General features: G+C 40.9%; 1 protein-coding gene across 1 annotated transcript in view; it reads left to right on the top strand.

Moving 5' to 3' along the window:
• Nucleotides 1-26,290, top strand: part of SMOC1 (SPARC related modular calcium binding 1) — a 124,327-nt gene that overhangs the window by 68,738 nt on the left and 29,299 nt on the right. The window contains exons 4-7 of the mRNA XM_063118436.1: nt 204-303; nt 1,526-1,573; nt 19,360-19,416; nt 23,600-23,680. Coding sequence (XP_062974506.1) covers nt 204-303; nt 1,526-1,573; nt 19,360-19,416; nt 23,600-23,680 — 286 coding nt within the window. The remainder of the gene's footprint in view (nt 1-203; nt 304-1,525; nt 1,574-19,359; nt 19,417-23,599; nt 23,681-26,290) is intronic.

A 26,290-nucleotide genomic window follows, 5' to 3' on the forward strand; every position in this document is an offset into this window, starting at 1 on the left:
TTAATATCACTCAAGTGCCCTTTTCTTGAAAGAATATTCAGTATTTAACCTCAACTCTGATTTTAAATATTGGATAGACTGGGGGACATAATAAACCATTACATTAAAATGCATGAAGTATATATATATATTGTGTCCCCTGAAAATATTTATTCCTTTAACTGTATGAACTGTATAGTAAACTACCTCTTTCCCCCAAATAGGTGCAGTGCCATACCTATACTGGATATTGCTGGTGTGTCACTCCGGATGGCAAACCTATCAGTGGTTCTTCCGTACAGAACAAAACTCCTGTATGTTCAGGTACTGAGGGCTGAAAAATAAATATTTGGTGGTTTTCATGCTGACCTGAGTGGGAACCAGACCTTTGATTTGATCATTAGAAAGCCTAGGGACCCATTCATACAACTCAGAGTTTGTCCTGTGCTTGGAGATTTTGAAGTGAGCTAACAGCTGGCCATGACTGCTCCATCTTGTGGCCAGATCAGTTTTCATTGCTGTTTGGGAGCTGCCCTACATTTGGTGGCTGCTGGGTTTCATTATGTGCTGCAGTTGGATCTGACCATCACATTGAACCTACAGAAGATAGTAACATGGTTTGAATTTGCTCCACTTTTGGTCAGGACCAACATTTGGGATGTGGGTTATGGGTTACATTCATCGGTCTTGGTGTTTCTAGCATGTGTTAACTAGAATTATAGTTATGTTAACAGGTGCTGTGACTTGCCATTCAATGACACACAGCTCAATATCTTTTTGACTGTCAAACTGAATACATATTTTAATATCAAAATAGCCTTTTGATTCTACCCAAATACTCCTTTTTTCTTCTTTTTAAACAATTTAAAATACCATGAAAAATAAAATACATTTTACTGGGTGCTTGTCAAGAGTCGGTTAGGATATTGCTTTTTGATGTTCAACAGAAATGTTTAGGGATAACATAAATGGGCTTCGGTTATCCCAGACTTTGGAAACCACTTGCAGTATATTATTTTTTCCCTCTGGCACAAGCTGAACAGGGATCTTTCCTCCACCCCCTGCATTATTCTATCTGCCCTAACTCTTTAGTGCTATAGGATTCCATGGGGGCGGGGGGGGGTGTTGGGCAACCTGGACAGAAGTCAGCTATCAGCTCCACCTCCCCTGCCTCCAGTCTGTGCTTCTGCCTCACATCTATGCCCGTCCCACATTCCATCTGTCCATTCAGTTTGTAACACCATCAAGGTCACACTTGTAGCCTTCTAGAAACCCCCTTTCTCTCTGGCTTATCTTTACTATTAGTAAGCTCATACACCTCAACTTGGATCCAGCAAAATAACTGGCCCAGTATAGAATAGGCAAGGTGAATCAGCAATAGGTTTGGGGGCCAGGCAACTGTGCGGGAGCAGTTGTCTGGGTGCTATTTTAGGGCATAGTGTATGCAACTTGCTTTTAGAATGGGCTAACTTTGAGATGATACCTGTGAATGCTTTGCTCCTGCAGTCTCTTAAGTAACACATCTGTTTGTTCCCTTCTCTTTAAGGTTCAGTAACTGACAGGCCATTAGGACAGGGTAATTCTGGGAGAAAAGGTGAGTGGAGTTCTGTGCTATAATGAAGTGAGTTGTTGTTGTTTATTTAGGGATTCCCAGTCATCCACCTTGAACCATGTTGGAACTTCTTTCTCATAATTACAAAAATGTTATTATAATCCAAAGGATGCTATTGTATCAATTTCTGAGTCAAAAATATGGCTTTCATGGGGTGAAACTACGCCTGATAACAGCACATATAAGCAGAAGCTGGAGGATAGTCCTTGTGAACTGTGTTGATCTTGAGGACCCTCAGTAAAATGCCTGCAGGGTAAAACCATTCCTCAAGCAATGCTGGGCAGGCATTTTGTAGTTATTGGCCAGCTGTTCCAACTGTGAGATTTTCAAACATGCTATATGTTGGCCTAACATAATTTCTTTCAGAGGGCAGTGACATCTTCACTGTGTAATATTATGAATATTTTTCATAATTCAACAAGGGGATAATTAGGTCAAACCAAAGCACTGTTGAAATATGCAACCTCTCTTATATTTTCCGTAAATAATTCTGGACTAACTGGCAGAACAAATTTTTGATACTTCTATCACAAGATCTGCTCCTAGTTCAGTTCACCACAATTTAACCTTGGTATAAAGTACTTGAAGAAGACCACAAGCTGAAGAATGATCTTGACAACCCTAGCATTTTAAGTGATACCACCTAGGCTTCTAGAAGGGGATAGATTGGGAAATTAGTTATGCGTGTAACTTTGCATTGTATGTTCCAAATTTATGCTGTGAGGCATTGTAGAAGATCTTCCACACTACTTTGCTGTTTTCTTCTCTTTACCTCAGATGTAAAAGCTAGCTAGTTTATTGCATTCAAACCCACTTTTTTTTAACTTATTCTTTATAAGCCTATCTTCTAGGAGACAAGGACCCAGAGATAAGGCATGTCAGCTTTTGCAATAGCAGCTGCCAAAATAAGAACAATGAGAAGATCCTAAGTTGATTAGTGGAGATATAGATGGGTAATTTCACAGGTTTCATTATGATATTTATGTTTTAATACTCATCCTCTGAAATTATGGATTGCGGTGTTGAGGAGCCATATTGTCTCTTGGATTTTTTTATATGCTTCCTACCTAAAATTGACTTTTTGTGTATTATTATGGCCTATGATTTATGCATTTAAACTAATGCAAATAATTTGCAATGCTTCCATCCAGTGATTTCACCTTTCCAGAATTTTAGAGTGAGGAAAATAACAAAGGCATTTAGAACATGGTTGCCCAATTGTAATCAATGAAGATGGGTCCCAATGGCTGTCAGTCCACTTTCTGTATTAGCCATGGTGGCCATTATCCATAATGGCTAAATGGGAGTCTTTGTGTCCAGGGATTTATGAACATCTCAGGGACAATCTGGCTGGTCTCTGTTGGAGATGGAGTTCTGGCCAAAATGGTGTGATCTAGAAGAGCAACTTTTTGTTTGGTAAAGGCTATCTAATTTCAGAACGAAGCCACACCAGGTCAGTCAATGGTGTGAAATAGTAGGGACAACCAAGGGAGGACACATTCTAAAAGTCTGGACTGTGGGGACTGAAAGCACCAGGCAGAATCTAATGGGGGTGCTTATGCTTCCACCGATTCTTTTCTGCCCTGCCAATTCCTTTCCGCGAGTGGTGTGTCTCTCCAATTCTGTTGCGCAAGCAGGACCCACCACTTACACAAGGAACATAGCGCTTCCCAAAGGAAGTCCCAAAACAAGTGGAAACACTTGTTTCTGGGAGGGGGCAGTTCAGCAGAGCTCACTTATGTAAGTTCTGCTGACCTGACTCCTTCTGGAAATGAACGTTTCTGCTCATTTTGGATTGCCCTGGAAACGCTGAATCACCATTGTGCAACAGAGTTGGTGGGGCATAAGAGAATCGGTGGGGGCATAACCATCCTGATGGATTTTGCCTGATGCTTTCAGTCCCCACAGTCCAGACTTGTAGAATGTGTCTTCCCATAGTTGTCCCTGCTAGTTCACACCATTGACTGACCTGGTGTGGGTTTCTACAAGGCCAGCAATCAGAGGAAGAGCCACTCGAAGAGGCTGCTGCTGTACTGCTGCCACTGCAGCAGTGATGGTAATCAGCATGCACAGGACTAGCATTTTGTGAAGGGTGGCAGGGAGGTAAGAGGTACTGGGGTCTAATCCTCTCCCCCACCCCCTGCCAGCTTCCCTCACAGTTCTGCCAGCAAAAGGCAGGGCAGCTGCTTCCATTGCACATAAGACACATGGCGGATTGTGATAGTAGCTTTACCTCTGGAACTCTTCTCTCACAAAAGATATGTTACAAATGCACACCTATCATGTAGCATGAAGGTGGGGGAGGGCTTTGCTAGATTGCCAGAGTTTATTTGCAACTATATGTATGAAACCAAAAGGCTATAATCTTCTCTTGATTCAGGGAGAGGCTCTTAAGACTTGGGAAAGGCGGTGGCTTGCTTAAGCAGGGAAAAAACAATGTGGGACTTAAGCTGTTTGATTTGTTAATTCTTTTGTGCAAGAAGAACTCTAGTTACTGGAGAAATAATTCATGTTCATTTCCCCTTTGTGCCAATTAATTATTGAACTGATAAAACATTTGCCTCCTTCTATAGGTGCTTTGTGTTGTGAATCTCACTGGGGTGACAAGAAATCAGGCCAGTCAAAGCTGAATTCTCTGCCGTTTTGCAATTTCCCTTGTAAAATAAATAAATAAATAAATAAATAAATAAATAAATAAATAGTTAGGCTGCCTCATCAGCAGAATTTGTTCAACCCTGTGATTCAACGTTCATCACCTTGGAAGTGAGAACGACAATTGGGGTTTATAGAACCTCTTGCTCATTCATCTGCAGTCTTGTATTAACCACTTATGACCTTTAATCCTTCTCATATGTGGTTGATGCAAAGCAGAACAGCTCAGCTCTTTCCTGCCATGTGCTGAATGGTGAATTGACTGACGCTTGACAGTATTTTTATGTCTGCCTCCATCCTTTTGGCACTGCCCTTTCATTGAACTTTCCCATTTGTTTGCTGTGCTATCAGTTCTGAAAGTAAATGGTCAGGGTTTTCTTTTAAACCTCCCCACGGTTAATCAAACTACCTTTCCCCTCCCTTGGATACATTATTGGAGGGAGTGCAGAGTTCTACCTTAACCTCAAAGGGATGCATGCAAAACAAGCCTTGGGCTCTTACGCCTCGCATGTTCTGACTTAGACCCTCCATAGAAGTGCATGAAGTTCTGTGCCTTGCGAAGTTTGGGGGCTCGTTTAGAAAGAGTGATATTCCTCCCCCACCCTTTTATACATTTACCAAGATAGCTACGTGTACGTCTGCAGATAGTTGCTAGCATTGACCTTGGGTTTCCAGATTTCTGCCCATCAAATCTTAAATGTGCCGAAACAACGATAGTGATTCTGTGAGTTAGAAACTGTGTAAATGCCTGCTCTTGACTTTGCTCTGAGGGTGATGACCTGCTTTGAACTCAGTTTGTTTTTAACACTGTATGTAATTGTTCCATTCTCATTACTGTTCTTCCATTTCTTGCCTATGAAACAATTCAGCCTCAATAGCTCCAATGTGACAGCTCACTGTGATTTGTTTTTTGCCTTATCTAGATTTTAGTCCATTTTTTAATACGGTGCTTCACGTCTTCTGACCTTTTTGAATTGATTCTGTTCTGGCCATGTTTTTTGTTTGATCACAGAGAATGCTGGATACCCTCCTATCTGGGCTTTAGCTTAGGGATGTAAGGGAATTTTGTTTCAGTTCACAAATAATTAGAATTTGCCTTGTTCAAAACCCTGAATATGAGTACGTTTTGTGGGGTGAAAGCTTGCACATCCCAAACCTGCAGTTTGGAAAATTTACATTTTTAAATGTGCACTTTAAATGCACATTTTGCAAATAAATAAATAAGCATTTTCATGCTTTAGCCAAGGGGACGGGTGTACACTTTTGAAAAATGTGCATAGACCTGCACACTTTTCCCATTTGAAATGTACACTTTTACTGTTTGAATGAAAAGAAAAACAGGTCACAAATGAAAACTGAAGTGATTTGAACCTAACTTCAACGTAGAATTTGGAGAACCTTAGCAAGCTCACGCTTCCCTGGTTCCCCTGCTCCCTCCTTTACCCGCATGCAGCTCCAGTTATTGTAAGTTATTTAATTCTGTATCCTTGACTTTAAGCTCTATTAATTTTTGATGTATGGATTTTCACCATTTTTTTTCTGCCCCCAAATGTTGAGTCTATTATTCAAAACCAAACCAGTAGCCCTCTGTTTCTCCTTGGGGAATCAGAAGCGGGTGTCTTGTTTTTTCTGTTTGTGTGAACAGTGTCATTGTAAGTCTTTTGCTCGCATTCCTTTTAAACAGAATATTTGTGAATATTTAGGTTGGGAGTTGGCACTGTATATTCAGATTTTTATTTTTTAGATGTGGAGGGGAAACAGGTGCATGCCTCGGGCAATAAATCATCCACTGTTAACTCAGTGGGAATCTAGTAATCCACCTTTCTGGTGGTTAGCAAATTCCAAAAGTTCCGAAGTCAATAGATAATCCTTTTGACTGCATCTGGAGAACCTTTTCACAAAAGGAATTGTTTATTAAACTGAAATGTGATGTGATTATTCCTTCCGCAATAGGGTCTCAATGCCAGTGTAAGATCACCCCTTTTCCCCTGGGATAAATGAACTGGCCAGCAATCTTGAAGTGAAACAGTAAGAAATCTCAAGAGTCCATGCATTTGGTAGCATATCCTCTTGCCCAAGAGAACTCAAATCATGATAAACATTACTATGCAAGGTATCACAGGGCTCTTGGTCAGTTGCTGACTGATTCTTGGTCACTTAGGGTTATGCACGTATCTTTGGCAAGGACCTAAATTTTTCTGAATTTTTGTTTTCAGAGGGAAAAGCCAGGGGTTCTGCAGTGATCCTAATGTGCAGACAATTGGGGCTTTGGAACAAAAGTATATGCAAGGTTTATATCTAAAGGAAAACCTCCCTTGTAATGTATGCAGCTATGTGGTATGCTTGCCCCTTGCCTCTCGTAGTTTATTGCATTTAGTAGGAAGTGAATGATCCACTGTATCTGGGAGATTATAAATTCCTCACGAGAGAGAGTGCCCCCAGTCTCCTTAAAGGAGGTAGTAGTGAGACCACTTCTGGGGGGGGGGGGAAATGTTGGACCCAGAAGATATGAATAATTATAGGCCAGTGGCTAAAATCCCACTCCTGGGAAATGTGCTTGAATGGATGGTGGCCAATCCGATCCAGATACTCTTGGATTAACTATATTATCTGGATCCATTTCAGTTGGGCTTTAGGCACTGAAACTGCATTGGTCACCCTGTGGGATGACCTTTGCCAGGTGAGAAATGAGGGGAGCATGACCCTATTGATTCTCTTGGAGTTATCTGTGGCTTTCAATACCATCAACCAGGATATCTTTCTGGGTGTTGTCTGATTTGGCTGTGAGCAGTACAGCTTTGCATTGTTTTTGCTGATATTTGTATGGTCATTTCCAGATGGAGGTGTTGGAGGATTTCTGTTTGACCCCATGGCATTTCTGTTCTGGGGTCCCATAAGTTTCCACCTTGTCCCCCATATTATTTAACATCTACATGAAATCACTGGGTGAGATGTCATTTGAAGACACAGTTCTAGCTCCCTTTTTCATGAGATTCAGGTGAGGCAGTTAAAGTGCTTAATCAATGCCTGGCCATGGTGATAGACTGGATGAGTGCCAATAAACTGAAACAGCACAGATATGATGGAGGTATAGTTAGTGGGTGGTTTGTCTATTCAGATGAGTGGTGTTCAGTCTGTTCTGGAAGGAGATGACAGGGCTCAACTTGTTTCATGGCACTGCCCCTAAAAGATCAAGAACCTTCAGTGTGGACACCCCCTTCCTATGGAACTCCCTGCCTTTGGAGGTCAGGCAGGACCAAGCCAGTGGGACCAAGAAGTGGCTGCTCCTGCAGACCTTCCAGGCGGCTGCCACCCACCCAGACTGCTTGTTTAGGAAACCGGCAGGCTGCACCTACTGGCCCTTGGTCCTGCCAGCCACGTGCATGTGGCCGGCAGGACCAAGGGGCAATGGGCGCAGACTGACACCTGCCCAGACAATCAATCCGGGTGGGTGGGAGGCGCCCGAGTGAGTGCCCACCTACACACCTGCCGCTCACCCAGACTGCCCACCTGGGCAGCTGGCGGTGCACTTACCTCCATCCTGCTGCCTCCTGTTCAGGCCGCTTGCCTAAAAGGAGGTAATGGGAGTCGGAACAGGAGGCAGCTGGTGGCTCGCTGGCTTCCCTGCCTCTTGGGGAAGCCATCAAATGGCGGCTGCCTCCTGTTCTATCCTGCTGCCTCCTGTTCTGGCTCAGGAAGCAATGGGAGTCAGAAGAGTAGGCAGCTGATGCTCGCTGGCTTCCCCGCCTCTCCCAGAAGTCTTGTGTCTCGTGAGACTTCTGGGAGAAGCCGGAAGCCAGCTGGGTGACTGCTGCCATCGCCGCTCTGTGGGGTAGGTGTGTGGGGTGGGTAGGGGGGCGGTGTTGCGGCCGGGCGTGTCAGGCAGCGATTCGCCTCGGTCTAGGCCTGCCCATATGATGCACTTTCATTGGCGTCCAGTTTGTTCCTGGGCCCAATTCAGAGTGCTGGTGTTCACCTATAAAGCCGTTCACAGCTTGGGGCCCCAATATCTGAAGGTCTGCTTCTTCCCTTATGTCCCTGAGCCCTGCACTTCTTGTTCAAGGCCCTGCTTTTTGAGTGCTTTTGCAATGTGAGTTGTGGCGAGTGCCTACTCAGGAGTATGCCTGATAGTAGCCCTTCATTTATGAAATACCCTCCTTCATTATCATTTCAGCACCAGGCAAGGACCTTTTTTATTCTCTCAGGCCATTTAATAAAGCTACTTTCTGCATAGTTTTAATCTAATATTTTTAGGGGGGCATCCCAATGCCTGTTTTAGCTCCTGTTGCTTTTAATTGATTGCAACTTTTAATTGATTAATTGGGCTTTTTGTTTTAAATGTGGATTTTGGACTTTATTTATGTCTTATTAAATGTTGCCCTTCTAGCTATAGGACAAGTAATACATTTATAGAAATAAGTGCATGTACATATCTGAAAAGGATAACAGTTTGTATATCACTCTTAGATTTCTGAGTTTGGTTATCTGGTAAATTTACTAAGAATGATAGATTACACTTATTCAAGAAAAATGTTAAAAGTGAGTGTGGTCTGAACTTAAGGCTCTTATGAGACATCCTGATGGCCATCGACAAGGAGTTCCCTTTTCTCTGCATTTCTTCAGAAGAGGACCAGCAGAAGAAAGGCACCAGTTACATCCTATCTTTCTGCAGAAGTGAACTACGATAATGGGAGGCTAAAAGCCTACTGAATACAGTACTCTGGGTTGGTTTTCTGAAATGTGTTTATTCATATATAAGTCTGACTTTTTTTTTTAAAAAAAAATGAAACCATTTTTTACAAGTATTAGCAAAAGAGTTTTGCTCTAGCTAGAGGAATAGACCTTTATGGTCTCCATTTTTGGTCCAGACAGTGATAACTACATAGAAATTCCATAAGACTATCCATGGAATTCTTTGAATGCATTAAAGGTACAATCCTATGCATGTTTAAATGGGGGGGGGCTATTCCCCGGCCAGCATGGGTGGCTGGGGAATGCTGGGAATTTTATGACTTTTTGTCCTGCCTAAACATGTATAGGATTGCGCTCTAAGTTATGCAAATAGTGTGTGTGTGTGTGTGTGTGAGTGTGATAGAGAGAGAGAGTGTGTGTGTGAAATTGGTAAACTTAGTCTGCTTGTGTGTTTCTGGCCAGAGGGGGTGTGGTACTTATCTGTAGCTGGCAGTTATACTAAACCAAGGAATGATTTTTTTTTACTAACCCTTAATTTCATCGAAAAGGTGGACTGGTATGAGCTTGCTTCCTTCATACCTTTCTTCCTGAAATTGTTATAAAACTGACAAGAAATTACTTCTGGTGATAGATTTCTTTCCACTGAAGCCTTCAGCTTTTCTTCTTTACTGTGTCCCACTATGACAGTTTCTTTTTAGTAGTCTTTCTTGAAGATGTATTCAATGGATTGGGTCAGATTTATACCTGTGAACCTGGTTGTCACTTCCAGTTGAAATCTGTGCTGTTTTGTTCATTTCCCATATAGAAAGAAAGCTTCTGTTGAAAGAGGGAACATAACGCAGTGCTTTGTATGTGTCTGTGCGTGCACTTTTCAGTCTGTTCCTCTCCCCTATCTTTATTTTCACCCCCTCCTATTTTCTCCTTCCTTTCTCAAATGCAGTTCAGACGTATTGATGAGGTGTCCATTCTCTTCTCTGAGGAAATGAAAAGGCATATTGTAAGCCCCAAAACTCAGTCTGGTTGTCAGCCAGAAATTAGTTCTCTAAAGGAGCGAAGGGGGAGGGGAGCGGTGGAGAGAAGAGGGCTGAGAAGAGAAAGTACATTTTGCAATAGTTTTGCATAGGTTCACTGCACATGGCTGGAGATGTAAAGGGGGTATTATGGCTCCTAAGCATGCAGGTGTCAGAAGGAAGGCAGATTGTGTATCTGGGAGGAATTAGGCAAAAAATGCGGACTATTTATTTAATCCTCTGGAACAGCCTTTTTTCTCTTCTGTTTTTCTTTTTGTGTTGAACAGGCTGCTTTACAGGGGGCACGTGTGGTAATTAACACATGCAGCTGTAGGGCTTCAGCCATATGGTTGAATTTCAAATGGCCATTGATCTGGGGAGCTTGCTGCCCCCCTAACACTCTGCAACCCGAGGCCTTGAAGATGTGAGGGAGGTTTTATAGAGAGACTTTACTTAGGAGAGAGACTGTTGGGCTGAGGGGAGAGTAGCTTCAAGGCACAGGGTGTTCTCTAAAGTGCCTTTTACTGCATGCAACTACTGAAAACTCACATTAAATATAAGAACATGTTTGTGTTTGTATGTTTTTTTAAAGGGATTAATGATGGGTCCTGTCCTAACAGGCAAATAGGTTTTGCTTACATAAAACAATGCATGCTTGCCCCCACCTTCAACTCTTACACCGCCATTTTCAATTAGAAAGGGGAAGCCCTTGTTACTGCACTGTATGTTCAAACATTTTCCACTGCTGTGTGATCCTCCCCCATTAGCTGTTGCATAACATACTCGTAGCGTTTGATACAATTTCACAAATGTCAGCCAGCTTTTGCCTTTAATGCTTCATCTCTTGTTGCAAGAGAAAAATGGTGAGAACCAGAATGTGCAGATGAAGTAAACTAATCTGATGGTGGAGGAAGCCATCTAATGCCCTCTGGGGAATAAATGGATTTTAAGGTAGGGGTGGGGAACCTCAGGCCTGGGGGCCAAATCTGGGATCCCACCCACCCCCAACTTCTAATCATTTGATGTGTGTTTTTCCAGCTTTTGTGCAGTTTTCCTCCCATTCTAAAAGGTTGAAATAGTTCTCCTAAGGCTTATTAACCAGCAGTAAGAGTTTGAAGGTAACATATGCTGGTATCTTTTTTGGTATGTTTCTCCCCACCCTCTCTGCCTTCAACCCTACCCATCACTGGAATGCTGAGAGCTTTTCTGAAATGAATTTAGCCTCAGGTTGCAAGAAGCTTCTCACTCCTGCTTTTAAGGGCACATCTGCATAGAAACTTCTCCTGCATCTGGATTTTAACTAAATTTGAAAGTTAGCTTAGGAGACTTTGCTTGAGAAACCAGGCACAAGATGGTGTGGGAGAGCCTAACGGCGGTGACACCCCTTGGGATGATAAGGTAGTACAGCTCACATTAGGTCCTCTTTAACATCCCCTTGTGCCTTTCACAAAAAAGAAGAGGGTCAGCACATGCTCAGACATCTGTGGCTTCTGAATGAGAATACCCAGCTCTGGATGATACCCAGCTAAACTGGGAATCATCCAGAGAGATTCTCTTAAAGAAGAAGAATCCATGTTGCCTTGCCTTGAAGGTACAAATCTGCTCATATTGCTTTGTAGCCTCTGGTGACTGTCTGAATTCAGGAAGGTGTTTTTGTTTTGTTTTAGCAATGGATGGCTGTAGAACGTTGCCAGCGTAGTCACATGCATATCTACTTTAAATGTATTTTTGTAACTTTTAGGATCGAACATAACCTGAAGAATTTTCTCCCTCCTCCAATTCAGCTAGAACGTCATTTATTTTATGAGCGAGCCCTCTCTTCCTTTTCCTCCCCCAATGTCTCTTTCATATTATTAACTTGTATACAAGGAGAGACCTTTGCTTGTAGACTTCATCATGCACTTCTCAGTTTTAATAATACAAGCAATCTGGAAGTGGTCCTGTGGGGGGAAGAATAGCATTTCTAAGAAAAAACAACAACAGGTGGGTGGGAAGGATGTACACTCCAGTGTTGGGGTCACATCGCAAAGGAAAATCAAGCCAAGAAAGAAAAGAAAAAAGTATGTGGAGGAAAGGAAAAATTGTGTCACTGCTCAGTAGTTGTGCTTTAGATAGTGCCCAGTAGCAGCTATGTCCACATTGGAACATAAGAAGCAGCCTTGAGTCAGTCCATTGGTTGACATGGCCCCATGCTATTGATACGGACTGACAGTAGCTGTCCAGGGTCTCTAGCAGGATTCTTTCCTTGTCCTAATTACTGTGGATTGACCTTCTACATGCCAAGCATGTGCTCCATTCCTGAGCTAAGGCCCCTCCCCATTGCAATCACAATAGTGTGTGTATGTGGTACCTAGAAAAATGTATTCTAGCAAAATGTATGCAACAGAGGTACAATATAGAAGCATGTAAACAATATGCAACAAATGGATTTCAAAATAATGTTTATTGTGCCGAATGTTGCTCATGCAGAAAGGTCCTTTTCTACACAACCAAAGTGCCCTGATGCCTGTAATAGTTGCATAAGACCAAACAATTTAAACCAGGTTTCATTCTGCTTTTAAATCATATATTGTTTTAACTTGGTTTATGGTTTAATTTGTTTTTAGCTGTGTATATTTACTATTTTATACTGTATGCTTTTATCTGTACGCCGCCCTGAGATCTTAATGATTTAGGGCGGGATATAAATGTTTTAAATAAATAATAAATTATATAATGCCATTACATGCATGGAAACATTTTGGCACACATGTGCAGTGATTTAAATGTGTATAGGACAGGCACACATCACTGTCTACGGGAGTGTCTTCTTTGGAGGAATATTGTGACTTAGCACCCCTTGAGGGGATATCTTTCCTCACTGCCAGCTCCATGCTTTAGTCCTAAACCAGAAGTGCAAGAAACAGTGTGAGAAAAGAAAGTTGCAAACCAACATGATGTTTGCTGAACATTGCTGCACAAATCTCTCATTCAAATTCTGCTGATGTTCTTTTTTTATTTAATTGCCTTTTCCATCTGTCCTTCCTCCAGCAGCTCAGGGTGGAGTACATGGTCCTTCTTCCCTCAGTTTTATCCTCACAACAATACTGTAAGGTATGTTAGATAGAGAGCTGGTGATTGGCCCAAGGTCATTGAATGGAGTATTATGTCTGAGTTAGGATTGAATCTGGGTCTCCTTAGTCCTTGTCTGGCACTCTAATCACTACAGAATGCTGTCTCTGTCATTATGACTGGCAGGGATGAGTACAGGGATTAATACAGTCCCTATGTGCCCCAGCCATCAGGTTTGTGTTGAATTGATATATCTGACATAAGAAAAATCTTCCATTTGCTTCAGTAGGCAGGAGTATGAAAACACAACTCTCTCCCACTCTTGATTGTGCTACTTGTGTGTTTCTGGTTATGTATATGCACCTCCCTGTTTACCCAGGAACGGTAGTACACAAGGGCTGTTATTAGACTATTAACATGTCACGTTGGGAGTACCCCCCAAATAGTCATCCGTGGAGTTGACTATTACCACTTGGTTGACTATTGTGTCGTCTGAATGTGGCCAGAGCTAGGATAAGCATCACTGTTTCACAGTGCATTGCTAGTTGAACTAATAACATTTTTTTCTGTTTCCTATGAACGTTTATACACTTGTGTGCAGCAGCTATTGACTGAGACCAATTTCAGTTTGGCCAGGTGTACTGTACATCTTAATGGGATCACCAGAATTGTCAGGTACCTGGGGCTGGGTATGTCCTATCAGTTACCATACTGCAAGATGTACAGCATTAAGGGCAAGGGGAAAACTTAGCTAGTTTCACTGATGGTACTGGCTAGAAAATCCATATATTCTACCAGTCATTGTAGTTGACCCTCTCTTGCTCAAAACAAGAGATTAATCTGGTGAGGCTACCCATGCCTCTCCTCTCCTTGCCTCCCCTCACTTCTGAGCTACAGCACTTCTACCATCACTGAAAAAGACAATTTTGCTTCTCTGAGCCAGGACTGTTGTGGCACCTCCGAAAAGGCTTGTGATTGATCCATGCAAGGCAGAGGAAGGTTTGATGGAAGCTTTGCAATGGGATGTAGTTTGTACCCTTGGCGATGTAGAGAGGTATTCTGCCTTAGGATTTCAAGAGTCAAGGTTTTCAAAGCAATGCTGGAGCGATACCATTTATAAGGAAAAAACCCAGCAGCTATGGGTCCTTTTGACATATCCCTTTTAAAGAACTGCTACCAGGAAGAGAGGGTGCTTTGTCTGTGGTCAGAATAAACTCATTGTACACCCAGACAATTAACTCTTCAAGTGACTTGCCAGCCTCTCTAAAGCCACTATGCTCCCTCTCAGTCTATCTTGAGCTCTATTCAGACACTTAAGCACACCATTTTTGTTTTATTATTCAAAAAAAAAAAGTCCTTCAGTGGAATAGCTGGAGCGGATCAACATTGTCCTCACAATGGCATTTATCTCCAGCCGGCAGTGAACGTGTCAATCAGGAATCAAAAAGCCAAACAGAAGAGGCTTTGAATCGTGTCATCAGGGGTCGAAGTAACTTCCAGCTGCTTTTCTCGTACACCAAGAATTGTGCTGTCTGTTGCAGATACACACTCACTGGCTATTACTGGATCACAATGTCTTTGAGGCATGAGGGATATTCCTCCACCTCCTTCCTATTGACACACCTGCAAGGGAGAGATTGGGGGCATGAGGTGGGGGAGGGAGGAGATGGTGGGCTAATAGATTCCAGAAAGTCTCATTTCTCCTTGGGTGATGATTCCTACAACATATTGTTGCAATTAGCACTGGCAGTATTTGTAAAAAGTAGGCACAGTTTATTTCTGGAGTGTATAATTCTCTCAGGTTTGGATCTCATGATTGTCTTGAATGTCAAAACACTTGGATTTTAACCAAGTCCTTTCATGTTTATATTCTTCCTCAGACTGTCTTCTTCTGGACTGAGATCCTACAAGTCTGATATTTGTACTGTGAGGTAGTATTAATTATAAAGCAGATCCCCTTTTATCAAAATGCTTTAAAACTAGAGTTGACTAGTTTTAACCTCACATCACATTTAACTCTTATGCAATTAGCAATCCTGCTTAGATGCATCATGGTTATATCTGTGTTTTTAGATACATCATGATTATATCTGCGTCATCCAAATAATCTACATCAGCTTCACTCAGAGCTGCAGGTAGAAGGCTTTTGTGTATTGCATATAATTTATACATTTATAAATTTATAATTTATAATTTATGCAATACATGATAATGTATTGCATATAATTTATACATTTCAGGGTAGTCCTGCAACTGTTCCTCTCCCATCTTCTTGTTCTCTCCAAAACCCAGAGGATGAACAGTCATGGAGATGTATACACATGAGGAAACATGCTTTTTCATATACGTTGGTGGAAAATGTCTTTGATACCATGAGGCTTATAAGAGTAGGGGGCAAATTAGGTTTATGCAGTTCTTTCAAAGCTTCTCATTCTTCACATGAGAATATATAGTGCATGGTTGTGACTTATGTATCCTATCTTTCTCCAAGAAGTTCAGGATGCCATACATGGTAATAATCTTGCGTTATATGAAACTGATCATACAAAGCATGTTGCAAGTTATATCTGTCCTATGTATTTCCTGTGCAAGTATGTGCACCGTTATGCTTTCAACACTCAGTTTGTCATTTAGCTTACTTGTATGTAGGTGCACTATCAATGACAAATTATATTTTGTATTAGTAAAAAGTAAAATATCCTCAGTTGTTATTCTTCAATAACAATTACAGCAACAATATAATGTTGTTGCTGCTGCTGCTATATTTTTTCTCTTCTACCAGGCATTTAACAGCATATGCAGAGTTTTTAATTGACCCCCATAATAGTTGTTTTAAATGGATATTGTCTGTTTTTATGCTTTTTATGGTTTTAAATTTTGTATATTTGTTTTTAATGTTCTCTGTTTTAATCTTTGTAAACTGCCCAGAGAGCTTCGGCTAGGGGGCAGTATATAATTGCAATAAATAAATAAACAAACAAACCTTGATGCAAAAATAGCAGGGGTATACAAAACAAGACCCCCAAATAACCCTAAAATCAAATTAAAATCAAAACAGAATACAGTCATGTAGGAATTTAAAAGGCAGTAAAATATAAAGAGACAAACTAACCACCTAAAATGCCTGGTTTTAACACAGTGTCGAAAAGATAATAAAGTTGCCATCAGTCGCATTTCTGTGCGGAGGGAGTTCCCTAAATGGGGTGCTATAAGACAGAAGTCTCTCTCTCTCTTGTTAACAGGGAATGTGTGGAAGGTACTTAGACAAACACTTCCTCAGCAAATCTTAAGGCACAGGCAGGCTACTATAGGGAGAGGCAATCCTTCAGGTATTTGGGTCATTTTATGTCCAGACTTTAAAGAATAATTTGAAGAAACCAAATGCCCTGGCTTCTCTTCAAAAAATGTCTGAGAACGTAACAAAACTGGTTTATTTATTGGCAGGATAATTTCTGAAACAAACCAATTACTTCTAGGAAGTTATGAAGCTGCCTTAAATGGTATCTGAATCTTTGTCAATCTATACTTATTGGTGGTGGCAGCAGCAGCAGCATGGGTTCAGGCCAGGTTTTTTTCCTAGGTCTGTAAGAGATGCTAGGGATTGAACTTGGCACATTCGACATGAAAAGCACATGCTCTACTACTGAGCTGTGCCCCTTCGAGAGAATGATAGTTGCACCAAAGCCCTATTAAAATTGATGGGAATCTTGCTGGTTAGAAAAAACAGAATTTGCAATCTGATGACTTGTTAAAAAAACCAGAAACCTGGGACCATGGTCTGATTAAACACTTTGACACCATTAAGATCAGTTTTTCCTTGGCTTTGCCCTACAAAATGCTGCTTAACCTAAGCCTAGTTCACTTCTAGAATATTTAAGTGCACCTGGGGCCCAGAACCGACATTAGTTTAAATCTGAATCTAGGAGCTATGCCTTTTTTATTGTTACTCTAGGGTAGGCACAGTGCCCCCAGTCTGGATTGGGACCCTAGCATTGGCAGAAAACGGAAGGACTTGTAACATCCAGAGTGGGGCCTCTATGCCTACTCTAGAGTAAAAATAAAGGCATAGCTGTTAGACAGATTTAAAGTAATGTGTATTTGGGCCCTATCTGCATCATTCAGATTTAAGGGTGTAATCCTATGCAGCCTTAGATAGAAAACAGTTCTACTGCTCCCAGCATGACCCAGACAGTGTGGGGTATGTATTTTTTCTCAGTCATTTTGAATTCTCAGTTATACCCAAAGTTTATTGTTTTAAAAATACATTACTAAACCATAATTGTCAAATTACCCATCCTGATTAAAGCTTACTGCGTTATAAAATACTGCCCTGTACACCCCTCATCACTTTGCCTTTTAAAATGTATTTTTAAATGTATCTTTAAAAATTGCACTTCTCGTCTTCTACCTCTTCTTTTCACGGGGAATTCTGTGTGTTGAATGGACCAAGGATGCTATTTCCTGTGTTTTTGAAAATTCTGCTTTTAGGATTACCGTATATGGAAATTCAACATTGGTAGTTTACCACTTGGTGAAAATTGGACACGATTTCTATTTTAAATATTGCATAGCATTTCATCGCATTCTACTGTGGTTTTGTAACTGAGATTTTCTTTCTATATATCTTGTGTCAGGGCATGAGGACACAGAACATGTGACAAGGTATTTAAAGCCACAATATGAAGTAAATGTCCCCAAATTCCCATTATGAGACTGGTTTTTATATGCTTACATGACCCAGCTAGTCAGACATATCAGTACTCTTTGGGTCTTATTTTTGTCCGTGGTAACGCTTTCATTCTTACAGCACATAAAACAAATACCAGCAAAAGAGGACAACCTTGCATTTCTGGCATGCATGACGTGGGGAGCTCAAACTCTGGAACAAAGCCTAGATTCAAACTCTTGTGACCTGGAATTCTCTACACAATGAGCCAACCAGACATCTGGTCTAGGCATCCATAGACTGAAGCACAACCAAAGCATGACTCTGCAACCATTTGCTTCATTCTGTGGCTAAATTTCAACACAGACTATTTTTCTTCATGGTTTTAATTTGTTTTGGATTTAACTTGGTTTAAGTTTTTATTAAAAATGTTTCATTGTTATCTCTGGGCATGAAGAATTTCCAGGGCCGGCGCTACTATTAGGCTAACTAGGCAGCCACCTAGGGCACAGACCTCAGAGGGGTGCAATACTGCCCTTTAAGGGTCACACTTTTATACAAATTAGCTGTTTTAAGAAAAAAACGTAATAAAAGGAAAATATAATAGTTCAGAAACTCTTTTTTGAACAGCTGAATCGAAGTTGGCAATTTGGGGGTGGTGGTGGTGGTGCAAGCTCGCCTTGCCTAGGGTGCAAAATAGTCTGGCACCGGCCCTACGAATTTCTAAACAGTGGGCTGGAGGCAATAAGATCACATTTATTCTAGAGACATTCTTCTTATTATTATTATTTATTTATATAGCACCATCAATGTACATGGTGCTGTACAGAGTAAAACAGTAAATAGCAAGACTCTGCCGCATAGGCTTACTTCTGTTACAGCTATGATGGTATTTGAGATTTGCCAATGTAAGCATTACAAATAATATATGATAGTGATGATAGTGGCCTAATTTATCTGCAGCAAATTGTGATGCCAGATTTTACTGCTATTAAGTTTCAGAAAATTAAGGTATTTCGAGCCAAAATTACAGGAAATATATGGCAGGCCTAGCACTTTGCAACCAGATTCTTGGGTCCAGTTCTCATGTCCAGTAGTTAAACGGTGGCCTTGTGTTGAAGCTTCCATGAAATCACTTTTTGGTGCAGTGAGGCATGCCTGAGTCTGTGAATGGGCCAATACATCCTGAGACTATGACATCGCATCCTGCCCAAATGTCTAAAATGTGAAGTATGCCACCTATTGGTGTAATTACCATATTAAGGAAGCATGTAACCGTACCATGTTAAGCATGGTTCTGTGAATAGGGCCATACAATGTGAGATATGCCCAGTGAATCAAAAACATGGTTATTCCTCCCATCCAGCCACCTACCCACACTTCAGAAATACATTAGGAAAGGAGAATGTACTTGAATTTTGGTTAATGTTATGAATATGAGCGGTGACAAAGTTTTTCTAATTCTAAAAATGGTTTTAATTTTTTTTTAATACTCCAATATGTTAATCTTTAAGAAAACTCCATGAAGTACTTTGTCTTTATATTCTGATTCTTGCGTGTATGTCTGTGTTACCTTTTCTCTGATGGACTTGGCCGGGCCATGTAAAAATCCCAATCATTCAACAGTACTGGAGAGTAGATAGTATTTACCTCAATAATGGTAGTTTCTTTTCGATTCTTTTTAACTCTCAATTCAGATGATGGTTCGAAACCAACACCCACCATGGAGACCCAACCTGTTTTTGATGGAGAAGGTAAGAACTTCCAGAATTTCTCTCTCTTAATATTTTGTATTTATTTACAACATTTATACATTTATATACTACTCCACATCTAAACAGATGCCAGAGCAGTGAACGATAAAATGTTTTTTAAAAGATAAAAGAATAAAACACCATATTAAGAATTAGGGCTATGTAAGCTTCGGGCCTCAGATCAAGAAATCCGAATCATGGAGGTTACAGCCTACAACCCCTAACATGCAGTACCTGGGAGGGCTGCACAGTGGGCACACATGTCCTCACTGCTGCCACTGCCATGATTGGATGCTTCTCAGCGTGATCGGGTATGGGTATTGCCGCCCCAAACCAGAATCCTCCAGTGACCCTGGAGGGATCGCTGCACATTCCGCAGAGAGCTGCCCGCTGATTTTACCAGAGTCTGAGGCCCAAGGCTTGCACAGCCCTATTAAAAATAGTTATTTTTAAAAAACAGAATGCTGCTAAAAGCAATGGTCCCATGACTTTGCTGCCCCTTAAAGAAAATGCCTACCACCACATCATGTAAAAACTTAATTTCGGGTTTGCTCAGTTATTCAAATGGCTGCTTTTTTCACATCATCTCTCCTTGGATACTGGATTGGTTGTAATAACGACTCTGTGAACTGGGCCATTTCTGTCACCGCGATTATAGAAGTAGATGATGCAACGACTGGGCAAGTTTACATGGGTATTTCCCCCATATGATCCCATATCCATGTGTAACAAGAGCAGGCAAGCTTTTTGCCCCCAAGGGCTGAATTTGGTGGTGGACAGTGGGTCAGGGGCTGCAGTGCTTGCACACACTCCCCACCCCTATCTTAGCAGACGAGCTGACTAGTCCACGATCTAGGGAGCTGAAACCTTTACAAAACTTACTTATTGCACAAAACTTACTGCACAATCAAGACTTGTTATTTTTAGTTACGGAATTGACCCAGAGTCTCAGAAGAGAGTGGACAGCCTGCAAGCAATGCCATGCACAGCTAGTAGTAATTGCAAAATAAGGACACATTGGGCTCCATCATTCCCCTGGTTTGTCTCTGTGATCTAGCTCTGTTTCATTAGCGTGTCAAGCTGGTAGCACCGTTCATGTGGGTTTGTGGTATCGCACTATACTGATGAAGCCTCCCTTTCGCTTGTTTGCTCTTCCTCTCTACCCCGCCCCACCCCTTCTCCTTTCGCCTCCAGTTCATTGGTAGTAACATTGTGATGGGCATGGGCTCTTCCCCCCTCACTCTGGCTTTGTTGTTTAGCGATTTACCGACTTAATGTTTCATCAGCTGGGCTCTGTTTCTGCGAGCAATGAGAGTGGGGTTGGAGCAGTAAAAGTCCATTCAACCGACTCAGCACAAGTCCATTGGTTTGACACGATGCTGGAGGAGGAGAACCGCACCCCCTCTCCTTTCGTCAGCAAGCTCTCCCTTCAAAACACATACCCCCAACAAAGGAAATAGCGAGATGACGGCACTACATGGGGGCTGAAGGGCGCTTTAATTCCGTTTGGGGGAAATAATCCAGACTTTCCCCGCTCTAGGAAAACACGAAAAAGGGAGGGGAAGAGGCATGTCTGCAGGACAGGCATGACATCATCTGAGAGCCGTGCTGCAAAACCGCAAACCAGGCACGATGAGAGTGAGATAAAACGTTGGTGTGATAGAACCCATTATCAGATTTTTAGGCAAATTGTCCAGACTAGTGGCAGTTGGGACTAAAGCATCTATTAAAATTGATTTGCTTTTGGTCCCTCTACACCTGGGTTCAGAACCTCTTTCATTCAAATTCCATTTCAGAGAAGCTTTGGGGGGCCACATTCCTGTGAATGCAAAAAAGACCATGGGCCAAAGCAGAAAAAAAGGGGGGAAATGCACAAAATCTGGGAAACCACCAGAAGTCTGGTGATCAAGAGGAAGGCAGTGAGATGGGTGGGGGCGGGGAAGGGGACAATTCCCAAGACACACTGGAGGTCCTGCATCTCTGCTCTAGATGGTTGGTTTCAATACTGATGAAAAATAAACGTTGCCAGAATATTCCCACCTCATCCTACCTTTACAAAATTGAGACAATTATTCAGATGTTTTGGTGGAAATCCAGGCCTTGCTTCTCCTGAACTACATGCCCCATTCATGCTGCATTTTCTCTCACTATACTTAATGGGTCCCACCCCCCAATATGAAATAGGAATAACTAGGCTTACTACAAAATTTGTGGATTTGTGATTCAGCTCCTTTTAAAACTTCTCATGATATCCATCATTTTTTAAAAGGGTGAGATATACATGATTTAAGTTGCACTAAAGTGGGTTTTTTTTTTAAGGTGACCAGTTTTGCAAAAATAATGTGTGCTTGTTCAGTCAACCCATGGAAACAGAATTAATAGGTAGAACTGCTGAACTAAACGTATTATAGATCTGTGCTGCCATTATCATCTGCAGCTTTGACAATTAGGGCTTTGGGTTTTCCCCCCCACCCTTGAACACCTACCAAACCCCAAAACACTTGCAATTAACATGCATTCTTGAAAGACTGAGCCTGAGTAACTTGCACCAGGTTCCGCAGATTGGAGTATTGATGTTGGGAAACAAATCCAAATTACCTTGCTGTGCTTTGGTTTTAATAATTGCTCTCCTCTTTCCTCTAAATATTGTTTTTCTTTTCAGCATGCAATCTGAAGAATTCAGAGAGTGTGTTTTTATGTTAGTATCATTTCCTAATTTCCTCCCCAACTAAATTCTTACTTTCATACTTTTTTTTTGAAGTAAAGCAAAGATTCTATTCTCTTACACACCTCTGGCCAGTGTTTTTTTGATATAAAGTGTATTTTTGTTTTAATATTCAACCCACAATAACTTTATTTCAAGCAAATCTGTATCAGAATATTTTTCCTCTTTCCTGTGTGGCCCCCTTTCTTAACTTGACACTCTCCATGTGTGTCGGACTACAACCTCCATCACCCCAGTTAGCATGGGAGTGCCAGGTTGGGAAAAGCTGCTCTAAAGTGTCAACCAGCATGATCTTTTGGGAAGATGAATTGGTCCAAAAGTAGTTTACCCAATGTCTGCACACTTCCAGTTTAATAAGGTGCTAGAGGAACTCTTGTTGATAGATAAGTTTGCAAATTCCTGCTTTTCCTCCTCATTATTTGTCATAAACTCCTTGTACCTGTTAGTCACATTGTGTCAAAAGAGCATTAATGACTCAAACTTTTGGGGCATGGGAATGGACATTGGGGGTTTGCTAAACACATTTGCATTTAATAAGTAATTGGCCCTTCTTTTTGCATGTTTTTGCAGTGCTTCAAGCTTGAAAAGACATCTGCTGTTATTGTACAGATCATAGCAGTCTTGAGTGTATGCATTTTAATATGCTTAGGCTGCCTTACAACAAAAGGTTCTCGGGGAGGCTTACAAATTAAAACAGTGATCATAAAATGAGTAATGTAATAAAATGTGTTGCCGCATTAAAACAAATGAAGAACAAAACAAAATAAGGAGCGGAGGATCAAACATAAGAGTTAAAATGGATTTTAAATGCTACAGAAAGAATGAAAAAAATGGGGAGGTCTTCACTTGGTGATGGAAGGACATTGAAGTATGCACTAGTCAGCTTCTCTGGGGAGGGTATTCCATAGCATGCCACTACCAAAAGGACTTCCCCACCCCACTCGGAGTCACCAGCCGCACCACAGCTGATGGAGTACCTGGGGAACCAGTTGCCACAAATGATGCCTTTACTTAGGAGCTCTCAGCCTATGAGCGCAATGTCAACCATGTGCGCTTCTGAGATGCTCTTGTTCGCACTGCTCTTAGAGCAGACCTGGACGAAGAGCTTGAAACTTCAGTCAGCTAATCTGCGAAGTAATGATATTAATGCTCAGCACTCTTAACCTGGGAGAAAAAGAGGGCAAATCATAATTCGGAAACTGTTTTAGCTCTCGTGTGGTATAGGAAATTAAAAAGAAAGTATTAAAGACATCCTTTCCTGTCAACCACAGCTGGATCCAAACTGCTGCATGCAGTCTTCCTCTTGTGCAAGAGGGCTTTACAGCTCCATAATTGTAGCAAAGCAAAGATGAAGCTCCTCTGAGGAAACATCACTTTATTAATACAAAAATGTCACTCTGTTTATTAAATACATATATTACATGTATTCTTTTAAAGACCCCTGTCCTTGCTTTTCAGAAATCACAGCTCCCACACTTTGGATTAAGCACTTGGTCATCAAAGATTCGAAACTGAACAGCTCTAGTATGAAAAATTCAGGTAATGCGGGCTTTTTAAAAAAGGAATAAAGTTTAGGTGGAGTGGTTATAATTTTTTTTCTCACCATCCTTTATATTTCTTGATTGCAATTATTGTTCTATTCATTAATAACAATAACAATAATAATACAAAATCCAGAGTCACAACTAGAAAAACACTTTAACTAATATATTTTATATTTTTTCTACTGTTTTTGATTTTTTGGCTTTATGGTATAACTTGCTTTGGAGATTCTTTTCACGTGCACTCAAAAGCAGCTAGGGTACATGTGATGGGACACTTGGCTTAGCTAAACTAAATATATACTAAACAAATAAATCTATACTCAATAAACCTCATTATCAAAAAAGATCATGTTTAATCTCTCAACAGTCTTGACTGTGGTAGTATAGTGTTTCTTGTATCTGATACCAGTTGAAACTTGCAGTTCCAGAGACTGAATTCAGAATAAAAAGCTGAAAAGTGGATATATTTTATAGAGCACCTTTGAGAAGGACACTTGCAACCTCCATTCTTGGACTAAGGGCTCATCTACACCAAGCAGGATATTCCACTATAAAAGCACTATATAAGAGCCAGACTAAACAGGATATAGTGGTATGAAAGTGGTATATGGTCTGTGTCAATGGGCCCTGGCAGTTGTCAGAGCACTTCAACACCACTATAAAGCAGTAGTATGGCTCCTGCCTTTTATATACCACTTTCATACCGCTTTCATAGTGGAATATCCTGCTTGGTGTAGCTGAGCCCTAAGAAAACCAGTGTCTGTTGACAGTCACATATTTTATTATGCGACAATAATCAGTTTAAAATTTGGCTGCAGAATTGGAACAAAAATTGATGTTGGCTACTTATGAGTTGAAATGAGCTATCACTGAACACTACAGCGATGTCCCTACAGGACAACCATTAGTATTCTAAATTCAAGACTATTTCATGCTGTTCAATTTCCCTCCATGATCACATAGGCAGGTACTTAAGTATATAAAGAAAAGTAACTATAAATTGGGCAGTATACATGGTGAACAAGCAGCCATTTCTGTGATCACACTCTTTGGAAAAATATGTTCTTTCATTTGTGAACATACCCATAGATATGTTCTACAGTTGCTGTCATCTGTTTCCATTGTTAGTCCTACTTAGAGAAGACCCATTGACATGTATCATTCTTAAGTGACTAACATTCTGGCTGCAAGCTGCTAAGAAGCATCAAACAGGGAAGTGCTCATTCCAATTAATTCAGTGTTCAACACTGAAATGCAGCCTTTATGCCAATGGCTACGTTCTGAGCACAAGTTCCGTTGACTTCAATGGGATTTAAGCAGCCTAGCTGGGTGCAGGATTGTAACCAATCTTCATCTTTTAAATGATGAAACATCTTTTAAATGTTGGCTTTCCAGCCATATTATGCTTCACAGTGAGATGAATTATTCTTGATCACTTTGTACCAGGACACTGAAAATTAGTAGAAATGTTTGATGTAAAAGGTAACTTTTGCCTATCAGCTTTAGTTCCCTGCTGATTTCATCATGTTTTCCATTTTAAGATTTGTAGCTAGTTTTGTAGCTATAAGTCAGTTTCTGTTTTTCTTAAAATTTGTGTGCCTCTTGTTGCTTCTCTGGAGTAGAATTAAAGTTTCTAAATTTAAGGAGATGTCAATTTATTTTGCAACCCTCTTGCTGCATGTAAAAGAATCACAGAAGTTTTAACCGTAAAATACATCCGTTCACATGAACCATATTGCTCAAAAGAAATGAAGGGTTTTTTTCCTACAGCATAAAGTGTTGGTTTAGTTATTTTTATTTTAAAATGTCTACCTTCGTCCCTTGGAAAAGTATTCCAGAGTCCAGTGAAGCATATTATAAATGATGGCCCATTGGACCATGACTTTGCACCACAACATTCAACATTGTCACTCATGATCAAGCAAGACTCAAATATTATCTGAGAAAATCTGTTTATTGCAAAATAACTTCCCTGACTGCTGTGCACTTTTGGAAGATAAGATATCCACTGTTATTCAAGATCTTATTGCTCAATTTCAGATTTGGTTGCCAGAGCTGTGATCCAAAGGGCCTCTCACACACTATTCAGAAGCTGCCCCTAGAAAGAACGGTTTAAGGGGAAATGGGTGTTTGTGGGGGGACGACAACAACGACACCACAAATGCCATTGTAAGTGGCAGTCTCAGATTCTCCTTAATTTTTTCTTGTGCCAGATCCCTTAACAAAAAAGCCTCAGGAGACTGTAGAGCAATTTGGGGAATTCCATAGCACAACTTCTAAACCTACATACATATAATTTTACGAAGTGCATACATGCTTCTTTAGATTAAAGCCCAGTCCAAAAATGGTTTTGTGAGTGTTCAAAAGATTAAGAATCTGGCATCAAAGCCAGAGCTGGATTGAAGAATGTGATTGTTTTCCCAAATCTAATTGAATTATTTAAACATTATTAGTTCTCAGTTGTTGTAGTAACAGTGTTATTTTGAGTTAACTATGTCCTTCCTTATTTAGGCTATGTACTTTGTGAAGGATTAGAAAATCCAAAGCAGGTACTATGGTTCCAGAGAATGACTAACCTTGATGACATTGGGAGGCATGTGGCTCT

Source organism: Elgaria multicarinata, chromosome 2 (assembly GCF_023053635.1).
Source record: "Elgaria multicarinata webbii isolate HBS135686 ecotype San Diego chromosome 2, rElgMul1.1.pri, whole genome shotgun sequence".
Classification (NCBI taxonomy): domain Eukaryota; kingdom Metazoa; phylum Chordata; class Lepidosauria; order Squamata; family Anguidae; genus Elgaria; species Elgaria multicarinata.